The 23,813-nt window shown below is 44.1% G+C and overlaps 4 protein-coding genes across 6 annotated transcripts; 2 read left to right on the plus strand and 2 right to left on the minus strand.

Moving 5' to 3' along the window:
- Positions 1-184: 184 nt before the first annotated feature.
- On the plus strand, positions 185-2,859 carry cenpk (centromere protein K). Of its 2 annotated transcripts, XM_057037067.1 has the most exons (10): positions 186-295; positions 465-566; positions 636-692; positions 1,088-1,151; positions 1,371-1,417; positions 1,502-1,584; positions 1,767-1,865; positions 2,071-2,206; positions 2,275-2,328; positions 2,421-2,859. In XM_057037067.1, the coding sequence occupies exons 1-10, from the start codon at positions 293-295 to the stop codon at positions 2,574-2,576; spliced, it is 801 nt and encodes a 266-aa protein (XP_056893047.1). In that variant the 5' UTR covers positions 186-292; the 3' UTR covers positions 2,577-2,859. The 2 variants fall into 2 exon arrangements, with proteins under 2 accessions (XP_056893046.1, XP_056893047.1); XM_057037066.1 differs by having other exon boundaries at positions 185-295; positions 465-692.
- Positions 2,860-3,221: 362 nt separating this feature from the next.
- Positions 3,222-7,157, minus strand: nsmce4a (NSE4 homolog A, SMC5-SMC6 complex component). 2 transcript variants are annotated; one of them, XM_057037069.1, is made up of 11 exons: positions 6,946-7,157; positions 6,778-6,858; positions 6,152-6,279; positions 5,723-5,874; positions 5,533-5,632; positions 5,142-5,226; positions 4,964-5,058; positions 4,844-4,892; positions 4,671-4,756; positions 4,491-4,597; positions 3,222-4,145 (listed from the first exon to the last, which is right to left on the minus strand). In XM_057037069.1, exons 1-10 carry the CDS (start codon positions 7,139-7,141, stop codon positions 4,532-4,534), a joined length of 1,038 nt encoding a protein of 345 aa, XP_056893049.1. In that variant the 5' UTR covers positions 7,142-7,157; the 3' UTR covers positions 3,222-4,145; positions 4,491-4,531. The 2 variants fall into 2 exon arrangements, with proteins under 2 accessions (XP_056893049.1, XP_056893048.1); XM_057037068.1 differs by having other exon boundaries at positions 3,222-4,597.
- A 1,158-nt stretch (positions 7,158-8,315) lies between these two features.
- On the plus strand, positions 8,316-12,939 carry LOC130528093 (stromal membrane-associated protein 1-like). The gene is made up of 10 exons (XM_057037070.1): positions 8,316-8,622; positions 9,049-9,182; positions 9,856-9,941; positions 10,033-10,108; positions 10,177-10,239; positions 10,336-10,411; positions 10,894-11,024; positions 11,292-11,490; positions 11,579-11,916; positions 12,252-12,939. The coding sequence occupies exons 1-10, from the start codon at positions 8,505-8,507 to the stop codon at positions 12,378-12,380; spliced, it is 1,350 nt and encodes a 449-aa protein (XP_056893050.1). The 5' UTR covers positions 8,316-8,504; the 3' UTR covers positions 12,381-12,939.
- Positions 12,940-17,302: 4,363 nt separating this feature from the next.
- LOC130528095 (keratin, type I cytoskeletal 19-like) lies at positions 17,303-20,147 on the minus strand. Its single transcript, XM_057037076.1, has 8 exons — positions 19,639-20,147; positions 19,334-19,416; positions 19,066-19,222; positions 18,821-18,982; positions 18,595-18,720; positions 17,856-18,076; positions 17,719-17,732; positions 17,303-17,620 (listed from the first exon to the last, which is right to left on the minus strand). The coding sequence occupies exons 1-8, from the start codon at positions 20,056-20,058 to the stop codon at positions 17,571-17,573; spliced, it is 1,233 nt and encodes a 410-aa protein (XP_056893056.1). The 5' UTR covers positions 20,059-20,147; the 3' UTR covers positions 17,303-17,570.
- Between the last annotated feature and the right edge of the window lie 3,666 nt (positions 20,148-23,813).

Below are 23,813 nucleotides of genomic sequence, written 5' to 3' on the forward strand. Positions count from 1 at the left end.
TGATTGTATCCGACAACTAAATATGCAGCAATGATCTAGACAAATGGTAGATGAAAGAAGCCGGGATGTGTGTATTCAAACATTTCGCAGCAGAATAATTATTTACGTTAATGTAAAGAATTTACTGCTCATGCAACTACAGCAACGCAACTACTGCGCAAAGCTGCGCAGAGGTTGCGCAGTAGTTGTGTTCATCAACACCCGTCGCATTGCTGACGTCATCATTATTGGCGGTATTTTGAAACAGTCGCAAACAGTCGTAGTGGAATAAAACAAAGAAAAAACATCTATAATGGTAATTCCAAACGTAAATTTATTCATTCATTGCGCATATGTTAATAAAATAGCCTGCTACAAGTTCCCGTCAGTCTGTCATTGTAGGCTAATGCTAAATATGCTTTAGCATCAGGAGCTATTCGATTGAATAACAGTGTGTGTTTGTCTTTTTATATGTGTGTTTTTAGACCGAAGAGGTGCTCGGCGGCCTGGCTCCAACACAGCTGTCTGGGGCCGCTCAGGGTGAACTGATGGACCTGTGTGAGCAGCAGTTTGCTCAGCTGGAGAAGGTAAAGGCAGAATGGAAACCACAGCAAAGCTACGAGGTGGTGCAAACCTGGACTTTCTCTGTGTTGCAGCTTCAGAATGAGATTATTCTGTGCGAGTCCGATTTCAGCGATAGTCCACAAGAACAGGTAGGATTCCTATTTGTACGTTGTGTAGTAGTCAGAGGAAGATGAACATTGCAGCTTCAGGCTTGGATTTGTGTTGCAAAGGCTCGTGTAAGATTATATAAGACGAATTAGTCCAGAAATGCTACTTTGGCACATATCAGTAATTAACTACACACCAAAGGTATTTTGGAACAAACATACAGGTATTGGGGAAGAGCCATCACCATGTTCTTCAAAATGTAGATGTCAAGCTTTGAAAAGTAGTCAAACGGTGAAACCAAACTGATGTATTTTTGCAGCCAAGTTCTGTTAAATTGAGCACATTTGTTGTGAAAGGCCCGTGCCTTCGTGTCGCTCCTTTTTCTGTTATTTTTTGTGGTTCTGCTGACATGTGCATCTTCACTCTCCATTTCAAGTCGGTAAACCGGCTGATTGCAACAGAAGCCGAGCTGAAGCAGTGGCTGTCCACAGAGCCGGAACGTAAGCTCCTCTTCACACACCTCTTGTTTCCCAAACATTGAAATATGAATAGTTCAAATCGGCAGAACAGATTAAGAGATCTGTGCTTAAAGTTGCCTGTAGGCCGCGTGAGTTATAATTCCAGAATATTGCAGCACTTCCACACATTTTAAAAAGTTCTTTATCATATTTGGGGTATTATTTTTTCCCCCATCAACATGTTTTTTTTGACACATCCAGTGCTGGCAGAAAATTCAGAAGTCTTACTACGAGCCGGTAAAGCAGAGGTGCGTTGAAGCCCTGCTTCATAGATTCTCCTTGTCTAAGTTCATTGTTCTGGCCTCAATTGGTTTTACTCTGATTCATCGTAGATGCTGAAGTTGTGCTCTGAACTTGAGATGGTTTTCTCTTGCTCCGAAGCCAAAAGAGACAAACTCAGAGAAACCAAAGTGTGGTAGGTAACTTTTTGCAACATTGCCCACAAACTAAGCTGCACTGATTACTCAAAACGTGAGATATTGATTTAAATTACATTCATATGACGTGACTGAGACTATAAAATGGCTTAGCATAGTTTGTGTAATAGAAGCTATAAAGAAAATGATTGCAGTGACTTGAGCTGTGGTCTTTTTTTAGTGAAGAGAAGTGGCTGGAGGATAAGACGCAGGTGCTGAGCGCCGCGATGAACCACGTCGAACGCCTAAAAATGGAAAAAGAGAAGTTGTCAGAGCAGAGGTGCCATACTTATTCCCCTTACATTTCTTCTTCTTCTCTCCTTTGTTCACTGTACCACAAAAACAGTTTTATTAAAAGTATTTTTAAGTGGTGATGGACATACAAATTCCTGACAGTCAGCGGTGTCTCCGCTAGAGGGCAGCAAAACACATGAACGGAGAGTGAAAATAATTAAAATAGCCTTTTTATTCTTCTGCTTTCCAAGTGTGTTGAAGGACACCAAGATGAAAATCGAGAAAATGAAGGCATACGAGGAGAGCCTGATGGACTGTTTGGGGGACATACTGGAGAAGCACATCCCTCACCCTCAAAATGGAGCCAGTGGCTACAAGAAGACAAAGGTGCCTGGAATGTGTTTGCTGCCTGTTGTCTGCCACAGACAGTGTTCTGTCAATGTTTCTGTTTTCAGAATGCTTCCACAGAGCCGGAGGAAGACTTGATTTCACTTGGCGAAATTCTCGAGGTGGGTCCAACTGCATGAGCATTGTTTTCTAAAGGACGACTTTTGGACTTTTTGCATCTTTTTTTCAAAAATGTGCTTCTCTTTCCCTTCAGCAACTCATGAACAAGGTCTTGGAAACGCCACACGACCCTTACGTGACGATAGACAACACCTTCTGGCCCCCGTATGTGGAGATGCTCCTTCGCTATGGCATCGCAGTGAGACACCAGGAGAACAACTTCAAGATCCGCCTGGAAACCTTTTGCTAAGACGGCGGTTGCGTCGCTCATTCCAGCATCAAACTGGACCAGCGCGAACTCCTGCTGCTTTTAGGGTCCGTTTACGATAGGTGGATGTGAGACGCTGTATATATGTTGTATCCGAACAAACGGGTTAAACAGTTAGTAAGTAGGAGGATGTTTAAAGTTTAGAAATGTTTAATAGGAGTTCACGATTGAAGCTTGTTCATATTTAAAAGATTCTGAAAGGTCACTGTGTAAGATTTGTCCTCTGCTATTATTAAAAACTTATTATAACCTTTTTCCAATCAAAGGTTAACAATGGTGGTTATTGAAAAACTTCTCCACACCGAAACAAATGTACCGGAACCTGCATCATGTCGACTTGCTCTAAATATCTCACCTGGGTGTTTTGTCTCTTCTGGAGTCTTTTTATCCCACCACTTGGGTTAGAATTGATGTTTCATTTCTTCTAATTTTTTTAAAAGTTGCATTTAACAGTTCTTGTAACTGTTTAATCACAACCTTGAAACCTGAAAGCAGAATTTTTGAGTTCTACTCTATTAAACATTCCATTTAAATACATGTATATGTATTTTTTTAAAGAAAGACCTATGTGTTTGTATCAAAAAGTGAATCAGTTAAATGGTTTCTAAATAATGATTATATGCAATATAACTCACAAAAACAATTTTAATACAATGTATTACAGAAACAATTCACCAATCTAACAGTTAATGTGACCGTTTTAGCAGTCGCACAAAAACGATGCTAATTTTCAGAGGAAAAAATCCATATTCCGCTTCTGTTGCTCCCCATCATCCATTTAAAGGAACCCTGGCCGTTTCACGTGTTCTGGGAATACGCTGAGGTTCTCCTGTAGATGGAGGGTCTCAGAAAAGTCACTCTTTTGAAAATAAAATTGGACATCTACAGAGCAAGATCCCGGAGGAATGGTCCAAAAAATCAATAATTATCGATTACATTGGTGTTGCAGATGATAAATGACATCAACAAAAGCCAGAGAAAAAGGCTTTAGAAGAGGAGTTGTGCTAAAACAGCACAGAACTTTACAACAGGCAGCTCGAGCCTTTATTACAATATCAATTATTACAATAATGATATTCTGGTATTCACTGACATAAGAGAATATTCAAAAGTAGCCCAAAAAATGGAGATCAAGGATTGTCCCTCCCCTCTCCTTACCTGGCAGAGTGAGGTTCCAGTGCACCTCCCCATCATGTGTTCCAGCCCTCTGCAGAACTGCACCATTAGGAGTCAGTCCCAGTTTCAGTCCCACAATTCCTAATAAACTCACTAAGGATCATTCCCTCTGGCACAGCTGTCACACACATGCAGTTTTTAAACCATGGCAGCAAAACTGTATGAGAAACTAGACCCTGAACTCTTTGAAAACTACCCAAAAACAATGGCAGCTCTGTATCGTGCCTGCATGAGCAGACTGAGGAGATCGGAGGGTGTGTGTCCCTTTAAAAAGCCCAGACCAGTAGGAGAAGGGTGTTGGAGCATCTCCAGGAACAGTGGGAGGAAGAAAATCATTGCCCCCAACAGACTTGTTGTTGTTTCCTTCGTCTTGTACTATTTTAGTAATGAAACCAAAACATTTTCACACAGGAATTACATCCATTTTTTTTCAACATTTCTTTTTTTTGCCTTCAGGCAAGAAGACCGACTGCATCCACTAACAAATGCCACCGATGATGTAGGGCAGACTGTTCCAGAGATTAATGCTTTAATAATATTACTGTCCCATACAAACAATGTTGGGGGGCCTTAAAAACAGAACGTGCCAGTCTCCTCTTCTAATTTGTCAAAACTTCCAACATTTTTGTCACTTTAACAGCAGAAGAAGCCTTGCAAACGTAAAACGTGTTCTTTGTTATTTCGACTTGAACTTAAGAGGAGACGAAAATGACCACACACCAAAAACGACTGTTGGTTTCAGCGACCAAAGTCAGAATCCATCAAGAGTTTTGCTCGTTTGGAGGTTGAATCATTGCGTTTTTAATCTCAAAGGCATCTATGAGCTCCTGAAAAGAGAAAAATACAATTCTAATTAGCCCAGTCCCCTTGAAAAAGAAAAACTAATTAAAACGTCCAAACCTTCCATGTCTTTGGGGATAACGAGATGATGCACTGCTTCCTGTTGGACAAGTCTCCATCTTCCATAGCTCGCACCTCTGTAGGTTCTGAGACATAAAAACATTCAGCACTGCAATAAATTTTACCGAAATATGTTCCAGGCATTTTTGATGTGCGCTGTTATGCCCTCTCACCTATACAAGGCAGATTGGAATCGTCCGGGTATATCCGAGCAAACCCGTCCTGAAACACAAAGGCGGGTGTCATTTCCTCCCCCGTCACTAGAGGGCAGTGATGAGTGCGCTTCAACTCACCCTAATCAAGAAGGAGGTGTGGAAAATGTTCTCTATGGTCCGGGAGAACGAGTTGGGGTCAATGACAAACTCATAATATGATATCGGGGAGGTTGCTGGTAGCGGTAGAGGCAGAGGGGCTTAATTAGGAATCATGAAACGACCCCAAAGTAACGACAACAGTTGACTTTAAACTCACGCTCGTCTCTGTAGTAACACTGAAGGTAACCCAGGATCCTCTCCACCTCTGTCTCTGTTGCCTCCTGATGAGAGCCCTCTAATTTCTTCAGGTAGTACAAAAGATAAACACAAGCAAGTTCAAGATGTAAACATGAATTTATATATTTTTTAAAAACAATGTAATGGTCGTGTAACTAGACAAAATATTCAAATTAGCCTTCACATCAAGCAAATTAGTGCACCAGGAGCCAAAACACTGCAGTAAATGACAGAATGCTTCACCTAATCAGAAAATATGATGAGAGTGTTGTAATAATAAAGACTGAAGAAGTGAAATCTGTGAGGAAAATACCACAAACATCAATGTATTTGCAGAGTCTCAAAGATCATTAATTATTCTCCCTGTTTACCTGAATTGGTTTAATTTCAATGACCTCCTTGCTGGGATCCTTCCTTTCCTGTTGCATCCTTGGCTTAGGAGGAGGTGGCTTCGCATGGAAAGCACCATTCCTAATGAAATTAACCACAGGAGTGTGTGTGTGCGTGTGTAACCATAGATAATTTACCTCAGTTAAGATTTGCTGGCATACAGAGACTCACATGAAATGAAAAGAGGGCGCTGTCCTGAAGCAGCATTCTGCTCTCCTGGCCAGCCGTTGCCAAGCAGCCAGCGACAGGTAACCATCAACTACCCGTCCGTCCTGCTGCTCGTCCCCTCTGTCTCCTAGTCGGTTGAGACCCATGAAGGACAGCTGTCCGCGGAGAAGAGAAGCACATCTCACAGGACATCTGCAAATGCTGGACACAGATGCTGGATATGGACACATTCTACAACGCTGCTTCCACTCAGCCGTGTTAAATATCAGAGTGGGGATGGTTTCAGAAAGTCAACCCTCTCTCAGATCCTGTTCTTTTTGGGAAAAAAAATGTCAACCGCACTTCTTTGATATGCCGTCGTTGATCTGGTTTCCCTTTTACAGATGATACAAATGCATGCAATGAAAGTGCATGCACGGTGTATTCACTTACAAGGTGTTCCGCAAAGATGTTGGGGTCAAAATCACTGCCTGAACACATTTGGGTTGCTTTCTCCTTTGCAAGGTCTGTGGCCACAACAAGGAGCTGAGCATCCAGAGCGGCTTCTCTGACCTGCCGAACTGCAGAGAAACACTCAGAGCTCTGTGGAGGCTGCACGGCGTCAAAGACACATCATGTATCATCTGTCATTCCTTTCAGATAGGATAGTAAAAATGATCAAACATGTGAATAAATAATGCTTCTAATCTTGTTTAAGTAAATGCCAAAATGTGCTCCGCTATGCGACTTCATTAAAAAATAGAAACCGTAATTTTCGGAGGGGAAACAAAGCTCCCAGCTCATGCTGAGGAGTCGTGTGGAACGAGGAAAAATCATCCATTCAGTGCAGCTAATGACTGACAAGATGTTTGCACATAGCAACAGGAATTAATCCAATCAGCGCCTCAAGGGCGATGTGTGCCGCCGTGTGGTGGCATCGCCACGAGGGGGCACTGTTGTAACATTCAACGGATTAGTGTGTAAAAATATGCCTCAATTTATTATCATTGGTATTTAAAAAAAAACAAGCAACGAGCGCTGCAACCAGCTCAACTTAGACTGAAATCTACCACACATACCATCTTTGAAAAGTTCGTTGGCTTCTACTAAAATGTCTGTGAGGGCGCTGTTGGAAGGGTTCAGCATATCTTCTCTATTCTCTGGAATCACGACAGGAAAACAGCATTAGCAATGATGTGTCACAAAGCCTTTTTCAATGAGGAGAGAAGCTGTCCTGCCAGACTCACTCTGCACGGTGGCGATGAGCTCCCTGTACCTGCTCCGTAACTGCAGCCTTTCATTTGAGCAGTTTGGGCTGCTTTCTGGTTCGTTCGAATCCAAAGGAAATCCTCCGACTTCTGCTTCACTTTTCACTTTCTTTCGACCATCAGAACCATCCCGGTGGGATGATCCATCGTCCCCGTCCACACAGCTTCTCTTCATTTTCTTTTAGTCACGTTCGATACTGACACATTCTTTTTAAAAAAACAACATAAAAACACACACCGTGACCGTAGGATTAGCAGCCTGGCGACCGCGTCTAAAGAGATACAAATCTATATAAAAATCATATACAAATCCACTGATCTGTCTGTTTCGCAAAATGTGTCAGATGGAAATGCTAAAAGTCAAAATAAAAAGATAAATGTAGTACATTTGCCTTACCGAAGACAATTTTCTGCTGTTAACGCTTATTTCTCTCTATTATTTATCATATTAAAATACAACCAACACATAATATCATATATTCAGAGCAAGCCGATGATAAAACTAATACTAAAGTAGTTCGGGCTGGTTTTTATTAAACCACAATAAGTCTGACTTTTGGGCATTAGGTGAAAACACGCTGATGCGCATAAATTCGCAAATATGTGAGAAGGGAGAAAAGAAGAAGTGCAAATGTTTAATATTATTATTATTCAGAGGTTTTAATGCAAATGCGGAAGTACTGAGCATGTGTTGCTCTTGGTTTGGCCATGGTAACAAGTCTAGGCAGATACATGGCGCAATCAAACCTCCCTCACCCATTTTGTCAATGGTTAGAATCTACTTTGTTTATTAGTACCGTTCAGATATTGTAAATAGGCAAGACGACCACCTACGCTTCATTTAAAATAAAGAACAGATGCTAATTTTAGGGGATGTCGCTTGCTTATTTTTCTCCCTCCAACTCACCGACGGAGATACTTCCTGTTCTCTCCTTCACAATAAAATCCCAAACGCCCTTTCTCACCACTAAACCGGAAGAACATAAACTGACTGTTGATGCTACTGGTCTTACACCCCGCATCCATGGCATTATGGCTCACCTTAAAACCGGAATATCAGCTTTTTTTTAATAAACCAAAAATATTCAAATAAAAGCCAACAAACTGGCTTTTTAGGAAGGTACACTAATAATTGTTTTTTTTATATGAAAACCTTTGGGAAGTGTCCTATAGGCAGAAAAGAAGGCTGTTAAAAGCGGGGCATGGCGAGTTGGCTAGCTAGTATTATTTGACGTGGGCATTTGCGGTACATTTATTTGTTTATTTGCTGTAATACATTATGGGGGGAATTTCTCTCTCCTAATTCACAACGAACTCGTCAAATGACGTCACTACCGCTGTCCAATCCGGTGCGTCCGGTGCGTCAGCGTTCGGATTCCTGTAGGCGGAGAGAGGGTTCCGGTTCCGGGTATTTTCATACTCCACTCGGCGGCGTTTATCCCTCCGATTATGGTCTTTTATCTGAAACTTCTTCTGATTGTCCACTGATTAAGGCTGGTTGTTTCGCAATTAAAAAAAGTCTGGATAAAGGCGCGACCATGACGACCCGATCGGAGAGAGAGAAGGCCCAGAAACTGAACGAGCAGCACCAGGCCATCCTGTCCAAACTGCTGAGAGAGGAGGACAACAAGTACTGCGCCGACTGCGAGGCGAAAGGTGCGACAACGACACCGTCAGATTCACTGAATTCGCCCACGGCGTCTTCCTCGAGCACTTCCTAATAACCTAGCATCTGCGGTAGCTCAGCTACGCTAACCTGCCCGTGTGTAACTGGTTGAGGCCAGTCAGCTGACAGCTCTTCCCCACAGCTAAACAAAGTGGCTAACTAGCGGGCTAACTTCCCTGGAGCTCCACACAGCGCCCCTCCTTGACCGCCGCCTTCCGCTCAGCTGCAGCAAGCCTCCAACAACCTGTGGCTGAGCCTTCAGATCAGTCTCTTAATGCCTGTTTTATTACTGTTAGTTCTCGCTTTTGCCGTTTTTAAGCGACTTCACGGCGTGTTTATTCTCTGCTGGCAGAAAGGGTTGACAATCAAAAACGATCTGTGGTTTATTTTATTTCATTTTTTCCTTGTGTTGGCAGGTCCAAGATGGGCTTCCTGGAATCTGGGAGTGTTTATCTGCATAAGATGCGCGGGCATCCACAGGAACCTGGGAGTACATATATCCAGAGTAAAGTCAGTCAACCTGGACCAGTGGACCTCAGAACAAATCCAGGTACCGTTTGTTTACGTCTCTATTTGGATCTAAATGGATAAATGAGTAGGAAAAAATTGAGTAATCCTGGCTGTTTTGAACCTTTAATGAAAGAGAAGTCAGTCTTATAAAATTCTGAGGTCTTATTTTTATGATAATGTGGCCCAAACTCTTTCATTCAGTTGGTTAGACCACACAAAACAAGTGTTAAACAAGCAGAAACACGGATTCAATTCAAACTGAGCTTTCTTTTCTTCTTAAAATATAGTACCCTCTATAGTCACGACCCAAAAGTGTCATGGTCGTCTTAATGATGATGTTTCTAATGCTTCATGGATAATAATGATAAAAATAAGAAAGCTGGAATGATATTTTACTGTATTGCTGCAGGTCTCACAATGCAAATTAAGAGTGGCTGCTAGCATGCTGCACATGTTAGGAAGTTACTTTTAAATGACAGTTGGGCTCATTACGTTTGACAGAAAACTATATTTACTGTTTAAATAAATAATGATGACACATATATTAATGGTCTTTAATGTGAAAAGAAAGGCGAGTTGCCACAGAGGTTTCAAAAGTATGACTATGTTTCAGCCCCTCGGCCCAGATCTGTTCTGTGTAAGGCTCATATATATCCATGTTGATGCTATCGGCCCCTCTGCTCTGTTTTCCATCTCTCTTCTGGATTTTTTAGAGTATACAAGATATGGGAAACACCAAGGCCAGAAAGCTCTATGAGGCCAACCTTCCAGAAACCTTCAGAAGACCTCAAACAGACCAGTATCCTTCATCCTTAGCATGTCCCAAAAAAAAAGAGTTGACACGCGTTACGCTTTATACGCTTCCTCCTCTTCCTTAATTCTGACCACAGAGCTGTGGAATTCTTCATCAGGGATAAATATGAGAAGAAGAAATACTACAGCGAGAAAGTGACCAACGGGAGCAGTGTATGTACCACCTCATCTCTCATGACGCCCTGTAGCGTCTACAAGATTAACGGTTTTTGTTTTGCCAGCCAAAGGATGCTAAGAAGGAGCGGGACACAGAAAGAGGGAGCAGAGCCTCATCCTACAGCAAAGTGAGCACAGGTTCCTCCGCCAGAAGCTTCTCACAAATACAGTTTTTCTTCCTTCATGCGCTATATACATATTTTTTTATTTCGATCCCTTTAAAGAGCGAAGAATCGAGGCCAGTTCCAAAAACTAGCCCGGCTAAACCTACAGAACCCTCCGTCAACCTACTGAGCCTTGGTGAGTGTGGATACTATTGATGATGGCAAGATGCTCAATTACAGGTTTCCTGGGTGTGTTGTGTCTTTTCTTTTTAGAATGTGTCATTTAAAATCTGTTACTCGAACTGCAGTGAGCCCAAATGTTGTTCACGGGGCTCCTGATGATGAAATACAGAAATTGTGCAAAGATACATAAAACAACAGGCAGCAAACTGGCTTAAAGGAAGCAGGTCGGTTGATGGGAATCCCCCTGTGAGGTGATTTTCACTGTTGTCTCACAGGTCCATTCATGGATCATAAGGATTTCTTTCAGTAAAATAGCTTTAGTAGTAATGTAGAAGTTCTTTGTGATTCAGAACGGTGTTGATTTTGTCTTTTGACATCCAGGACAGGACAGCAGACCAGTGAATGCAATGGCAGCACATGTTCAGATTAGCGGGACCGTTTCATCTGGCACCTCAGGCATCTTTTGTGCAAGTTTAACCAGTTTTTCCATTACAGACGCACCGACAGCTGCATCAGCTAACAATGGTAGCACGAGCACAAACCAGAGTAACAATGACCTGGATATATTCGGCCCCATGGTGTCCAACCCCCTCCCAGCGTCCACATCAGCAGCCCAGTTTACTCAGGTAAACCAAAAAAGGGAAAAAACCTCTCAGTTTGTGCAGCTGTGCCAGCGTGTTTAAACATGCATGAACACGATATTGTCCTACTTTTTTAATGCAAACACAAAAATAAGGTGGAACTTTGTTGATGATTGTGTTAAACGCATATACGATGGTGGTACCGCTTCTTGTGTGGATGAATAAACCATCGTAACCAGCCTGGAAGAACAACTGAAATCCAGTATTCTGGCGTATTTTCATCAGTATTCTGGGCCATTGTCCTCCTCTCAGGTGAGCTCCAGTAACATGGTCTCCACGCCAACACAAGCGGTAGGCGGGGCCAGCACAGCGTCCGGACAGGGAGATCTGGACTTGTTCAGTGACACCAGTAGCGCCAATAAAACTGATGACACAGGCAAAAAGCCGCTGTCCAAGGACTCCATCCTGTCCTTGTATGGAACCAACAGCATGCCTCAACAGGCGGCACCAGGTGAGTCTTTTCTCATCCAGATAAAGCTCAGAATTGTCCAGATTAACAGGCTAAAACTGTAATTATCTGTGTCACCTCCCTCCTCCAGCTGGCATGTTTATGAGCCCCTCCCAGATGCAGTTTCCTGTCCAGGCCGCCCCAGGTTATCAGGCCTTCGCAGGCATGGGTGCTGCTATGCCCTCTACAACCGTCATGGGTGCCATGATGGCTCAGAGCGGGGCGGCCATGATGGGGCCCAGTCCAGGCATGATGGTTGGAATGACGATGCCTAATGGTTTAATGGGAAACACACCAGCCACGGGTGTCATGGGCATCGCGCCGAGGATGATGGGACCGCAGAGCGGCCCGATGCCTGCGGGAATGATGCCCGCTCAGGGAATGTACGCCATGCAGCCTGGCCAGCAGGCTCAGTGGAACATGGGTCAGGTATGCTAACACTGAACAAAAAAACCTCTCACAAGGATGGGTGTTGATGGGTCCACTATCAAGAGAACTGTTAACATCTGAGCTGCAAGGGAGTAGCCCCTCCCCTCTGTAGAGAACCAGGGGTTCTAGTGAAGAACACTAGTGGTTAGATAAAGAGACACTATTATTATTTTGGTTTTAAAACGGCCACATCGCAGCCCCGTCTAAGCCAGTAGAGACGTGGAGGAACCTGAAGCTCACATATTGGTATTTTTCCTTCGGGTGGTAAATAAATTTCTGCTGTTTTGAGTCTCCCTGTTGCGGTGCTGAAATGTGGTCCCCTCTGACATCCTCAGGTCAATCAGCAGATGTCGGGGCTGACTCTGAACGGCGGACAGATGGCCTTCAGTCAGCCTCCCTCAGCCATGGGCGGATGGGCTGCGGCTGGTTCCGGCCAGACTCTGAGCACGCAGCTATGGAAGTGAGTCTCTGAGAAGCCCGAAGGTTGAGTCAGAGTTACGGAAAGTACAAAATATATCTTTGTGCTTCTGTGTCTCCAACTACCGAGGCCCCCCCCCCCAAAAAAAAAACAAAAACTGGAGCCCATTCCCATCACGGACCAGCCTTCAGAACATGTGTATCTCTTTAATTCCTCGTCCCTTCTCTCTGTCTCTCTTTCTCTCTATTGTGTGAGTGAATTGGGAGTCAAACAGGATTACAGCCTGGCAGTTTCTGCCTGTCGTATGGTTTTTGATTACAACTTTTATTTTCCTTTTTTTGGGAAAAAAAAAAAAAACAAACATAAGGAAATAACAGTCCCAACAAAAATGATATCGACATATCAGGAAAGCTGCAGGACCAGTTACACAAGCTTTTATTGTATCACTGTATCATTACGAGATTCTAGATCATTTAAAGGAATAGTATTTAACGGGAGACGACGCGCCTATCGAGTCTCAGTGCCGCTCCCACATGTACAGCGCTGTATAACCTTCTTTTAAAGTACTTGTGGTTCCCCTACGACAATAAAGTGGTCATAAATAAGTGACGGCTCCTTTGTTTTCTCTGTGCGTGAGATCATCAGAGGGTATGATTGAGGTTGAGCCGTAGCTCCGCGTTTGAGGGCGTCAGCCCTGTTTTGTCATCTGTCTGCGGCGGGAATGAAGAGCGTGCGAGGGTTGTCGGTTCGTGCCCCTTGTGCGGTGCACCGGGGTCTTCATACTGTTGTAGAAGGGGAAAAAAGGGCGCCTGCGCTTTTGTTGTCACGATGGAAGGAAGCCTGGAGCCTGCTGGGATGCGCTAGGTCAGGTTACTCCTGAGGTAGGATGTATTGAATGTCCCAGTCTGAGTTCCGGATCCATGTTTGAAGGTACGGTGGCTCACACCAAAGACGTTTGTCCTGACTCCTTATCATTCCCATTTCAACCTTTACTTCAAGGTGATGCCACAAACCCACCATCTGGCTACACCCCCGTTATTATATTATACACCTCTCACTTTCCCAGTCACATCCTGCCTGTTTTCCCAGACGCATCATATTTCCCGGCCATCGTCACTGTCAACACCTCATCAACCTGTAATTTGTGAAAAGCCTTTGCCATTAGGTGGTGTTTACGGTCACTCTTACTCAGTAGGAGTTGGTAAATAACAAAAAACACACCAAAATAAAGATAAATCCTTAACAGAAGATATGCAGATTTGATATTATTGTTCTTTTTTAAAGATTTTTTGGGAATTTATTCTACAATCTGCCTGTAAACAGAGTTTAATCAATAATTGTACTGTGACAAAGAGTTAAATTAGGCTATTCCAGTTTTAGTAACATCTTTAAAGCCTAAATTCATTTAATTCCTGGAGAATCCAATGACCAATTAATGAGTTAGCCTATCAAACAGGAATCCATGTTTTCCTTGACCATTCAGGCTTCATTAATATGAAGAGTTAGGTTATTTTTCTAAGAGAAAATCACCATCTTAACAAGATGGAAAACACATCACAGTACTAAAATAACATACTAAAATTAGGAGGCTTGTAAATAAAAGGCATGCAAGTGCAGACTGTGATAATAAAAGTAGTACTATCCTATCCTATAATCATTATCCTGTAATAAAGGTGCAAAGTATTAAAGATAAAAGTACAAAGTATAAAATCAGTAACATGGGTCCACAGAGTATTTGGGTAAAATAAGTAAGCCTGGCACCTGAACATGCAGGAAAATGCAATATATCATTTTATTGGATAATAACCATTTTTAACTTTAAATGCATCAAATTGTTTCCCTAACTTTAGACCTATACACGTGGATGTATTACTATAATTTACCAGTAGATGGCGCTGTTCACGAATAAAAGGTTTTGCAGGCCTGTGTTCAGAAAATGAAGTTATGTTTCATAAAAGTTTCCAAATTCTGGCATAAACAATAATTTCTCTGTGATTATAAAACTGTGGTATGAAAATGATGTAATTTTAACTGTGATTTACATGAGTTTAACAATAAAACTGATGCAATTTCAGAATCCACTCTACATATGCCAAATGAACTCGTGTCTGAATATAACATATGCATTTCAAAATTAGTTTTAACAGGCAAACGGAGTGTTCAGCTTTACTTTTATAAAGTAAACCAACTCCAGTATTTTGAAATACTTGAAATAAATCCAAAGGCCGCTGAAAGCAACACTTGGTGGCGCTACTGATCAAGGTTTCTAACAGAAAGGGTCTCAGCCTGTGGTGGAAATCACCGTTAAACCTCCCCGGCTCTTTATGCTGCAGTCTAATTTGCTCAAATTGCCCTTTGCAGTTGTAGTTTTTCTCCATTTAAGCACATTTATTCCTCCCCTGCTGGTTTCACTGCTGATACACACTAATGTTAAAGTTTTTTTGTCAGCCGCTTGGTTCACTTGGCCAAAAAAGACCGAATGTGGAAAGTCGGAGTCAGTCTGAATGCTTATCGTAAGCAGCATTTTTGTAGGGAAAATGTGCCTCACTGCCTCTGAGCCCCTTTCATTAGTACTCATTTCACTTCTCATTCTTGCCCTTGCTGCCAGGATTTGTTACCCAATGCATTCTGGGACACGGTCCGCAGGCCTCTGAGATCCTAGGCCATGTCCCTGACCATGCAGTTTTCTTATGTTTTCGTTAATCACCGTAGCTCAGGCGCAGCTTGAGCAAGATCGGATGCAGCGGTGTCTCGAGACCTTTAGCAGAGAGGATCGGCATTCCTCCCGGCATGTGTCAAACCTAACACTCCTCCAGAATAGAGTCCGACAGGCCAGTGAAGAATGTTTCTCCTCTTTGCTGCCCCTGAATGGATTTTCTGACCCTTATACATCAACATTCCTGCCAATATGGGCGTCAGCCCCCAGCGTTACTGTAGCAACTGGTTCAAGTCAACCAAGCGTTTCACTGACCCCCATTCGGGAACTTTTTGCAGCGGAATTGAAGTAACTTTATTTGGGAGAAAAAACCCACAAAAGGGGTTGTGGGTCTTCACATTCGGGTCTCTATCACTTTAAAGCGTAGACACATAAAACAGATGTCCCACAAAAGAAGCACTGTTGTTTCTGGACCTTGATCTGCTGCAATCAAAGGCTGTTTTTCTGGCATTATCGCTGTTACCAGGGCGATAGGCGGGAGGCTGTGACTCCCCGTCTTCCATCTCGTCCTTCGTGACTTGACCGTGAACCTCTCTTGGTGACTGAACCAGCCAACAACTTATGTGTCAAGTATTTTGTCGTGACAAATGAGCGACGCTCCTCTCCTGTCTGATCTGACTCTTTGCTGCCCTCAGGCTAGGCTTGAGCGGCAGGCAGCCACCGCTGATAATAATCTTTTGTACGACTGCATGTACAGACAATCCTCCCTTTCACGCAACATCAGTGCCAGTGTCGGCTCCCTTGTTGCCCTCTGTCTGCCCTGATCTACTAAAGCCTGAACTTGCTCCACAGTTTATTGCTTTATGAGCTTGATAGGTTGAAATAAATCCTCCCGCCACTCCCACTTCCACTTATGTTGACAATAAAGGGAAACAAGCACTTTGCTGTTATTGACACCCAATTACTGAACTGTGGCTTTTGTCAAAGCCATCAATTCAACAGGGGTTTTCCTATTTTAATAGAACCCGTCCCTCTATTCAGCAGGGGTAAAGATGTCATGATTAGAACGGGACCTGGGCTGGATTATAAACAGCCGATTGGGCGGAGGAGTGGAAGGTTCTTGGTTCAAGACCTGGTGCAGACAAAACATGGAAGGTGACCTTGTTGACCCCGTGACCCTGACAGGGATGAAAACAAATGCATAATACACATGTGAAGGTTCCAAAATGCAGCATCTGACAAAGGAGTGCTTGATTTATCAAACAAAAAAGATTTACTTTTGAATGTATGTTGAGAGATTTTCATGCTACTTCAGTGTCTGCCTATTGTACCTACTGTAGATACTGAGATCAACTCAGATCAACTCGTATCTCCTGCTGAATATTATACGTTATGGTTTGGCAAAATGTTGAAGTTAAAATGTTAAAGTTGATTTAAATGAAAGCGATGGGCTCGGACGAATCACATCTGTAATAAGAAAACTTTGACACGCTCTGGTGAAATGAAACCGGCTCCAAACACAGGCGGGTAAAGTTCCCTGGGACCTGTTGGAGCACACATTTTGATCTCCGTAATCTCCTTTCCCTCTCCAAAACCAACATTACGTTATTATTTCAAAATATGGTCATCTTGATAGGATTTCCCTGAAATCCCTGCGGCTGGAACCGCTGTACCGGGGGGAGGGTGAGAGCTCAGATATCCCCCTCTCTCCCACACTCTGACGCACACACACGCTCAAGGCCTCAGCACAGTTCCACAGAAAGATACCGGCAGCTGCGGCGCTGCACCCACGTGTGTTAATCACCGTTCACAAAGTATGTCAAGGTGCAGCTCGGATCACAATCTCTCTTTGTCTACACGACTGTGTGCTCTCACACTAGCAGTTTCTGTCCTGGCTCATGTATGTCGTGGTTGCTAGGTGACAGGAGTTGCTCACTGTTACACTCTGGTGAAAGTCTGCGGGCGGATTAGTCAACCGTTGGGTGTGTCTTGTTTGAGAGGCCTCATGGAGTTATTCCCCCCCCACCCCCACACACACACACACACAAACACACTTTCTTTCACTCGACATGGTTAAACAACTTGAACTTTCCTGCCTTGTTAAAGGTTCTGAAGCGGTTCTGCAGGTTGTTCTCTTCCCTAACCGCTCCTGTTAATCATTGTTTCCCAGTTCCTGGCATCCGCATTACGTAAGAAATTTCCTCAACTCTGCACCCCGCTGCAGAACAGTTTCCATGGCAACTGTATAAACAGACTGAAGTTTTTCTACTTCCTTTATTCCTGACAGAATAATAAAGAGACAGAACCTTGGGTCATGTATGCACCAGCGGGTTTTATTTTTCTCACGACACACACTGCAACTACACGCACGGACAAACGCAGCACTTTCGGCATTTTCCTTTCAACCTCCCGTTTCAGTTTTTGCGAACCACGCAGCGTCTCCTCACAACAGCCGGGCTCCCCATTATTCTCAGCTTGTCTTTTCAGTACAGTTTCAGTCGTCTCGTGTAACAGCTTTAATTTCAAACTATGTGTGCGGATGTGGTGTGTGAGAACAGTTGGTCCTGCCAGTTACACCTCTCAGCTGGAAGTGCGCACAGTGGTGGTGGTGATTGTGGCCTTCATTCCCCCTGTTGAAAATAATGGAAAAAGAAGTTGGCAGGGCTCAAAACTGTAACTATGCTTGACTGTTGTTGCGTAAGATGTCATTAAATCGGATCTTTCTTACCTGTGCTGATGGTTCTAAGATGAGGGAAGGGGGGAAAAAGGAAAAGAAGCCATGAACAAGGTGCTATGCAGTATTTCAATTGTAATATTGACTTAATTATATTCTTATTAACGTAATAGATGAATCATTCTATGTACCTGGACTCCTCTGTCTCCAAAAGGCCCCTGTAGGTGGCGATCTCCTGCTCCAGCCTGCTCTTGATGTCCAGCAGCATCTTGTAGTCCTGACCCTGCTGCTCGATGCTGGCGCGCACGTTGCCGATTTCTGTCTCCAGCATGTTGATGGTGCTCTGGAAGGTGGTGAGCATGGCGCTGTAGCGTGCCTCCGTTTCAGCTAACGTGTTCTCCAGCGCCCCTTTCTGTGAGAGATGGAATGGGAGGACAGAATCGGACACAAACGGAGGCAAATCTATTAGCACGTGTGCAGAAATTCTCAAAAAGAGAATTTGACATTCTTTTCTGAAGCCTGAGTTTTAAGGGCATGTGTTTGTTGGCTGCCCGCGACGGTGCCGTCCGCCCTTCATGAAGGAGTTTAATGATTTGCTGCAGCTGGGCAGAGATAATCTGTGGCAGGGCTCCGTTTCGGTCAGCCGGTTCAACATTCCTTTCGGCTTTCTTTTAAGCTCTTTTATGTCCTGTAGACTTTGACCAGATATCTGTGGGTAGTGTTCAGCAGGGGCCCAACCCTCCCTTCACCTCATCTCCCACCAGGCTTATCTTTCTCTACCTCCCACCATTCTTTCAATAAATCCTCTTTTCTTATCCTCCCTTCTTCTCGTTGCTTATTGCCAATTTTCCATTCCCCCCCGACAAGACAGCTATTTTGTTCATATAAGGCAGTATGCTGCGATGTGGACAGATGTTTTTTGTTTCTCACCATGCTGAGCTGAGACTGGAGTTCAATCTCCAGGCCCTGGAGTGTGCGCCGCAGGTCAGTGATCTCTGTCTTGGACGTCTGGAGGGTTTCTGTGCTTATGGCCACCTCTTTGCTCAAGACTGTCGACTACAGTGGGATAGAAAGTCAGATTTATAAAGAAGAGCTCATGTAGGTTTAATTAAAGTCTCTAGATATAATTCCAGTAATTTAATGTGGGCTTGTGTACCTGCTCATTAAACCAGGCCTCCTGCTCACGGCGGTGTTTGTCGCAGATGGTTTCGTATTGGGAGCGGATCTCATCCAGGATTCTGTTGAGGTCTTGCTGGGGTTTGGCGTCCACCTCCACGTTGATAGTGCCAGTAAGCTGAGAGCGCAGGGCTATCAGCTCCTAAACGACCATGAGTGAGAGAGACGAGTCAGCTTTACGTGAGGAAACAAGCTCCTTGCCACACCAAACACTGATTAAATCACCTCTGCATGGTTCTTCTTGAGGTAGGCCAGCTCATCCTGCAGCCCTTCGATCTGCATCTCCAAGTCACTCTTTGTGAGGGTGGTCTGGTCCAACAGGCGGCGCAGGTTGGCGATGTCCGCCTCCACCGACTGGCGCATCATCAGCTCGTGGTCAAACCTGGTTAGAGATCAGAAAAAGCTCACATGAGACATCCCTCATCTTTGGACTGTCAGGGTTGTTTTTGAGGACCTAAAATTGGGCCATAGGGACACAAAGACTCCAGCTTACTTGATCTTGAAGTCGTCAGCGGCCAGTTTGGAGTTGTCAATCTGGAGCAGGAGGTTTGCATTGCCACAGGTGGCAGCAGCGATCTTCAGAGAACAAAGTTTCAATGCGTTAATTTTATATGAACATATCAAGTCCTGGTCTGGGCTTGATTCTGCACCACTGTTTCAATTCAACAATAATATACGCTATCAAGGCAGTTAGCAATGCGTTGAACTCCCAAGGCCACACGGTTAAACCCACACTTGCTAATCATTAACAGAAGAGCAGACAGGCGACTATCTGGTGTTGCAGTTTGCACGCTCTACCTTGTCCTTCAGGTCATTGATGATGGCCCAGTAGTGGCTGTAGTCTCTGTCGGCAGCGGGACCCTTATTCTCGTAGTACTCCCTGATCTGGATCTCCAGCTTGGCGTTGGCCGCCTCCAGAGAGCGAACCTTGTCCAGGTAGTTGGACAGTCGGTCATTCAGGTTCTGCATGGTGGCCTTCTCGTTCAGGTGGACGGTGCTATGGTCCAGAGCGCCGGCCAGGTCGAATCCACCACCGACCCCCATGCCACCTCCATAGCTAGAGGACACAGTGCGCATGCTGGTAGAGGAGATGCGGGGACCAGATCTGAAGCTGGCTCCTGACACACTGTGAGCCTTGTGGGGAGCGCTACTGGTTCTGTAGCTGTGGCTCTGTCTGACCATGGTGGGCCCGCCGATGACACTCTTGTTGTAGAACATCTTGGATGGATTTCTGGTCTATCAGTAGAAGAGAGGAGAGATGACCACTGTACAGCTGTCGACTCAAGCAGGACTGCAGAGGTTGGTGGAGGGAGGCGAGCTGCTGTTATAGTCCTGGACCTGGGGCGGGTCTGTTTCAGAGCAGAGAGGTGGGGAGAAAAGGGAGGGAGTTTTCTTTTACAGAACAGCCACTGACCCAGGGTCCCTTCCTTTCTTTCTCATCCTGTGAGGAAACTGCTATGGAATGTGTTTATTGAGAGGGTGAGGGGCTTTTGGTGGGCTGAGGTTAAACATTTCGTTGTACTGATTGGAGCCGAGAGGGGAGGAATAACCAATGTTAAAAATGGGGCTTGGGAACCATAGAAACACCAGCATACTTTCATTTGGTGTCATTCCCATGCACGATTTGTGCTTGACCTTTTTTTAACACTTCGATGCATCATATCGTATCTATAGTCATTTGGTATCCAAATGCAAACAGCAAAGGTGTGGAGTTATTGACAGTCTTCCACCAGGTCAACATTCACAAAAATCTCTTCGCAAACAGTAGCTTTCATCTGCGCTCTTTTGTTAAAAAATACCTTTGATAAACATTACATTAAAATGGTGTTAAGCCAGAAGAAACACTGCAAACTCAATAAACTGGGACCATAATCCCTGAAGGTCATTCCATGATTGATTTTGACTGCCTAAACAACTGGACTTTTCATAACAGCGTTTTTTTTTTTTTGCATTCACTATGACATCTATCGAGCATATTGACACAAAAACTAACTTGAAACTTGTTTTTCTATTTTCAAACTCAAAGGGAGTCTGACACACACCATTGTTCTCCATATCACACATCCCCCATCGCCTGGAATCCTGTGTGTGAGGGTGTGTGTGGGTGTGTGTGTGTCCATATTTCTGTGTTGGACTTTGGCCAGTATCAATGTTCTCGGAGCATAACATCTGGCCAAGCCAGGGGAGGCGAGGTGGGTGCAGCTCTCAGAGAGCTTCTAATGGAGGCCTACTCCTTTTATGCTTTACAAAATGCACCTGGCGGAGATCTACAACAGATTATTTTAAGCAAATGCAGGTTTCTCAGGACCATTTCAGCCAAAACCCCAAGTTAATTGTTTGACTCTGAGGCAGACCCATGCTATAGTCTTAGAATTGGCCATTTTTCACTATAAGCAGGTTAAATGTTACATAGGTGCATGTTTAAGAAACAAAGAAAATATAACAACTGCTGCGCAATTTAATTCAAAACTAAAAACAAATAGAATACCGGTATTCATTCCACACAAAACAACTCTCAGCTTCACTCATCATCCAGCAATTAAAAAGTCTCTCGCTCTGGTTGAAGGAGACCGCAAGCGTGGGTGGAGAAGGTGCACGAGCAGCAGGGATGAAGGCACCCTTGAGAAGACCACTAGTGGGCTTAGGAGTGGCCTTAGGCCGGAGTCAGACTGACTAGTAAACTACCCTGAGCAGAAGATAAGAAACACCAGGATGATCTCTACAGTAACTCCCACTGAAGGAGTGCTGACCAAGCACCGATGCATGGAAGTGCTGCATTCCTGGACTTTCAACACTCACACCAAAGGTGCTGAAAGAGAGAAATGGGCCAGGTGGTCAGTCTGTCTCGCTGCTGCAGAGAAGGAGAAGTCTTGCACGGTTCAATCTTAATATTTACATACTGTAAAAGTCACAATTTGTGAATGTCGAACCCTTAAAAGGATTCAGAATCTACTGTGTTGAAACGGAAACTCTAGAAGATAAGCAGCTCATCGCTGGACCCTATATGTGCATTTGGAGGTCCAGTACCTTGCTCAAGGGTGCCTTGGCAGCAGCGGGAGGTGTCAGAACTCCCTCGTTTATCACCACCAGGGCTGAAACCGAGAACCCCCCACTTCTCACCCCAGGCCCCTACAAACGGCTCCCACCCCCCCAAATCCTCAATGTTATCATCCAGTCTGCAGTTTTTCCATTGATCTGCTCGGCAGTTGTGGAAGTCAGAGGCCGACGGATGCACCGACATTCCCTGAGGGCGGTTTGGTGCAGGCCGGGCGGGGCCACTGTGCTCTGACTAATGGTCGATGCAAACTCCCTTCTTCATGTGTTCATTCAGTCAAATCTAATATAAATATATAAGTTACGCAAATTTCCATTACCATGGTGACAGATTAGTTAAGATTAGTGGTTTGATGACTGGAGCTGCACTGATTATCTGATGAGTCTGGTATAATAAAGTCTGTGAGGGGTGTTTCATGCACTTTACTACAACTAGTTTATGTCCTCACAACTTTCCAGTCACTCTCTCACACCCCTGAGCTGAAGTATGGTTTGTGTAGCCCACAGGAGGACAAATAAGAGGTCACAAAGTAGAACACAGCCCTCTTATCTCAGTATTTCTTTCACTTATTGTTGTAATTCATAATTTGCTCTTGCCGTTTGTGTGCAGGTTTAGGGGCTTTTATAGGAAGTGTAACAACATCCCTTCTACAGAATACACTTGAGTCATGAGTGTGTCCTCTGTGGGGGGGTTCTTCTTTCGGCTATTTTAATGAAATGCCTACGTGAGGAACGGTATTCCACCTCTCCTGTGGCGTACCGCCGCAAAGTGACCAAAAACTCAAAATAGCATCTGAATATTCCACTGTTTGTCTGCTGCATAGCAACAGGCCGAGTGTTCAGGTGTCGCTCCTCACGTTCAAATCATCAGACGTTGGCAACCTCCTGCACCTCATGATTTTCCCATCCTCACCATCAGCAGGTTATGTGCATGTGTTGATATGTCTCTGTTTTTACATTGAAATGTAAATGCATGGAGATCAAAGAAATTGACAACAAATACTAGATTTTATTGTACGAAGAGAAAAACATGAATTAAGCTCTTTTCCCACATGGGGTATTTTTAAGACCTAAGACCTGTTCCACTGGGGTAAAAAAAAAAGGAAAATCAAAGCAATTATACAGGACTGACCTCCGTCCTAGAGATGATATGGCAGGGCTGGGCCCTCTAGGGTTTGATAATGCTGTGAATAAATTCCCTGGATTATATGACTTATTGTTACATTTGGTGTCCACCCAGGTAATCAGGTCTTTCCTACTCACTGTGCAGTGCTGATTGGAGCCTTGGTGGAACAGCAGAGGCCTGGGAGGATCCTCTCGCTCCACCACATCTCTCCACAGGCGTTATATCATCCTGGGCTTTTACTGAACGTCCAGAGTGCTGTGCGAGGAGCGGCACATGTGTTTAAATCCTAAAGACAAACACGTAATAGCTGCACACAATATCAGCAGTGTGTCTAAGATGTATGTCAAATCCATCTAGCCACTGAGTATATAAAAGTCTGCTGTGTCAACAGACTTACAGTAGCTTTTGACAGTTTCATTCAAATATTTGCCTACTTGATGTGCAAACCATAACATAAAACTGAAATATGAATGAAACGGGGACGTTCACAGCTGTCATAGCTGTCACAATACAATATCTCATACGGGATTGCACAACAAAGAGGTTCTCCTATAAATGGTAAAAACTATGCACAGTAGTCTAATAATACTACATTAACTGACACTACTTTCCATATATTCGAATCATGCTACAAGTGTTCAGCATTTATGGTTGTTGGTTTTCAAAATGATACGTTTCCGTGAATAATAACCTATTTTATTTGACCTAACATACTGTATGTCGGAGATTCTCACGCAACGTGAAGGGCGCGGCTGCGTGAGAATTACAGCGCAACTGCGCCATCTAGCGGGAG

Source organism: Takifugu flavidus, chromosome 6, assembly GCF_003711565.1.
Source record: "Takifugu flavidus isolate HTHZ2018 chromosome 6, ASM371156v2, whole genome shotgun sequence".
NCBI lineage: Eukaryota > Metazoa > Chordata > Actinopteri > Tetraodontiformes > Tetraodontidae > Takifugu > Takifugu flavidus.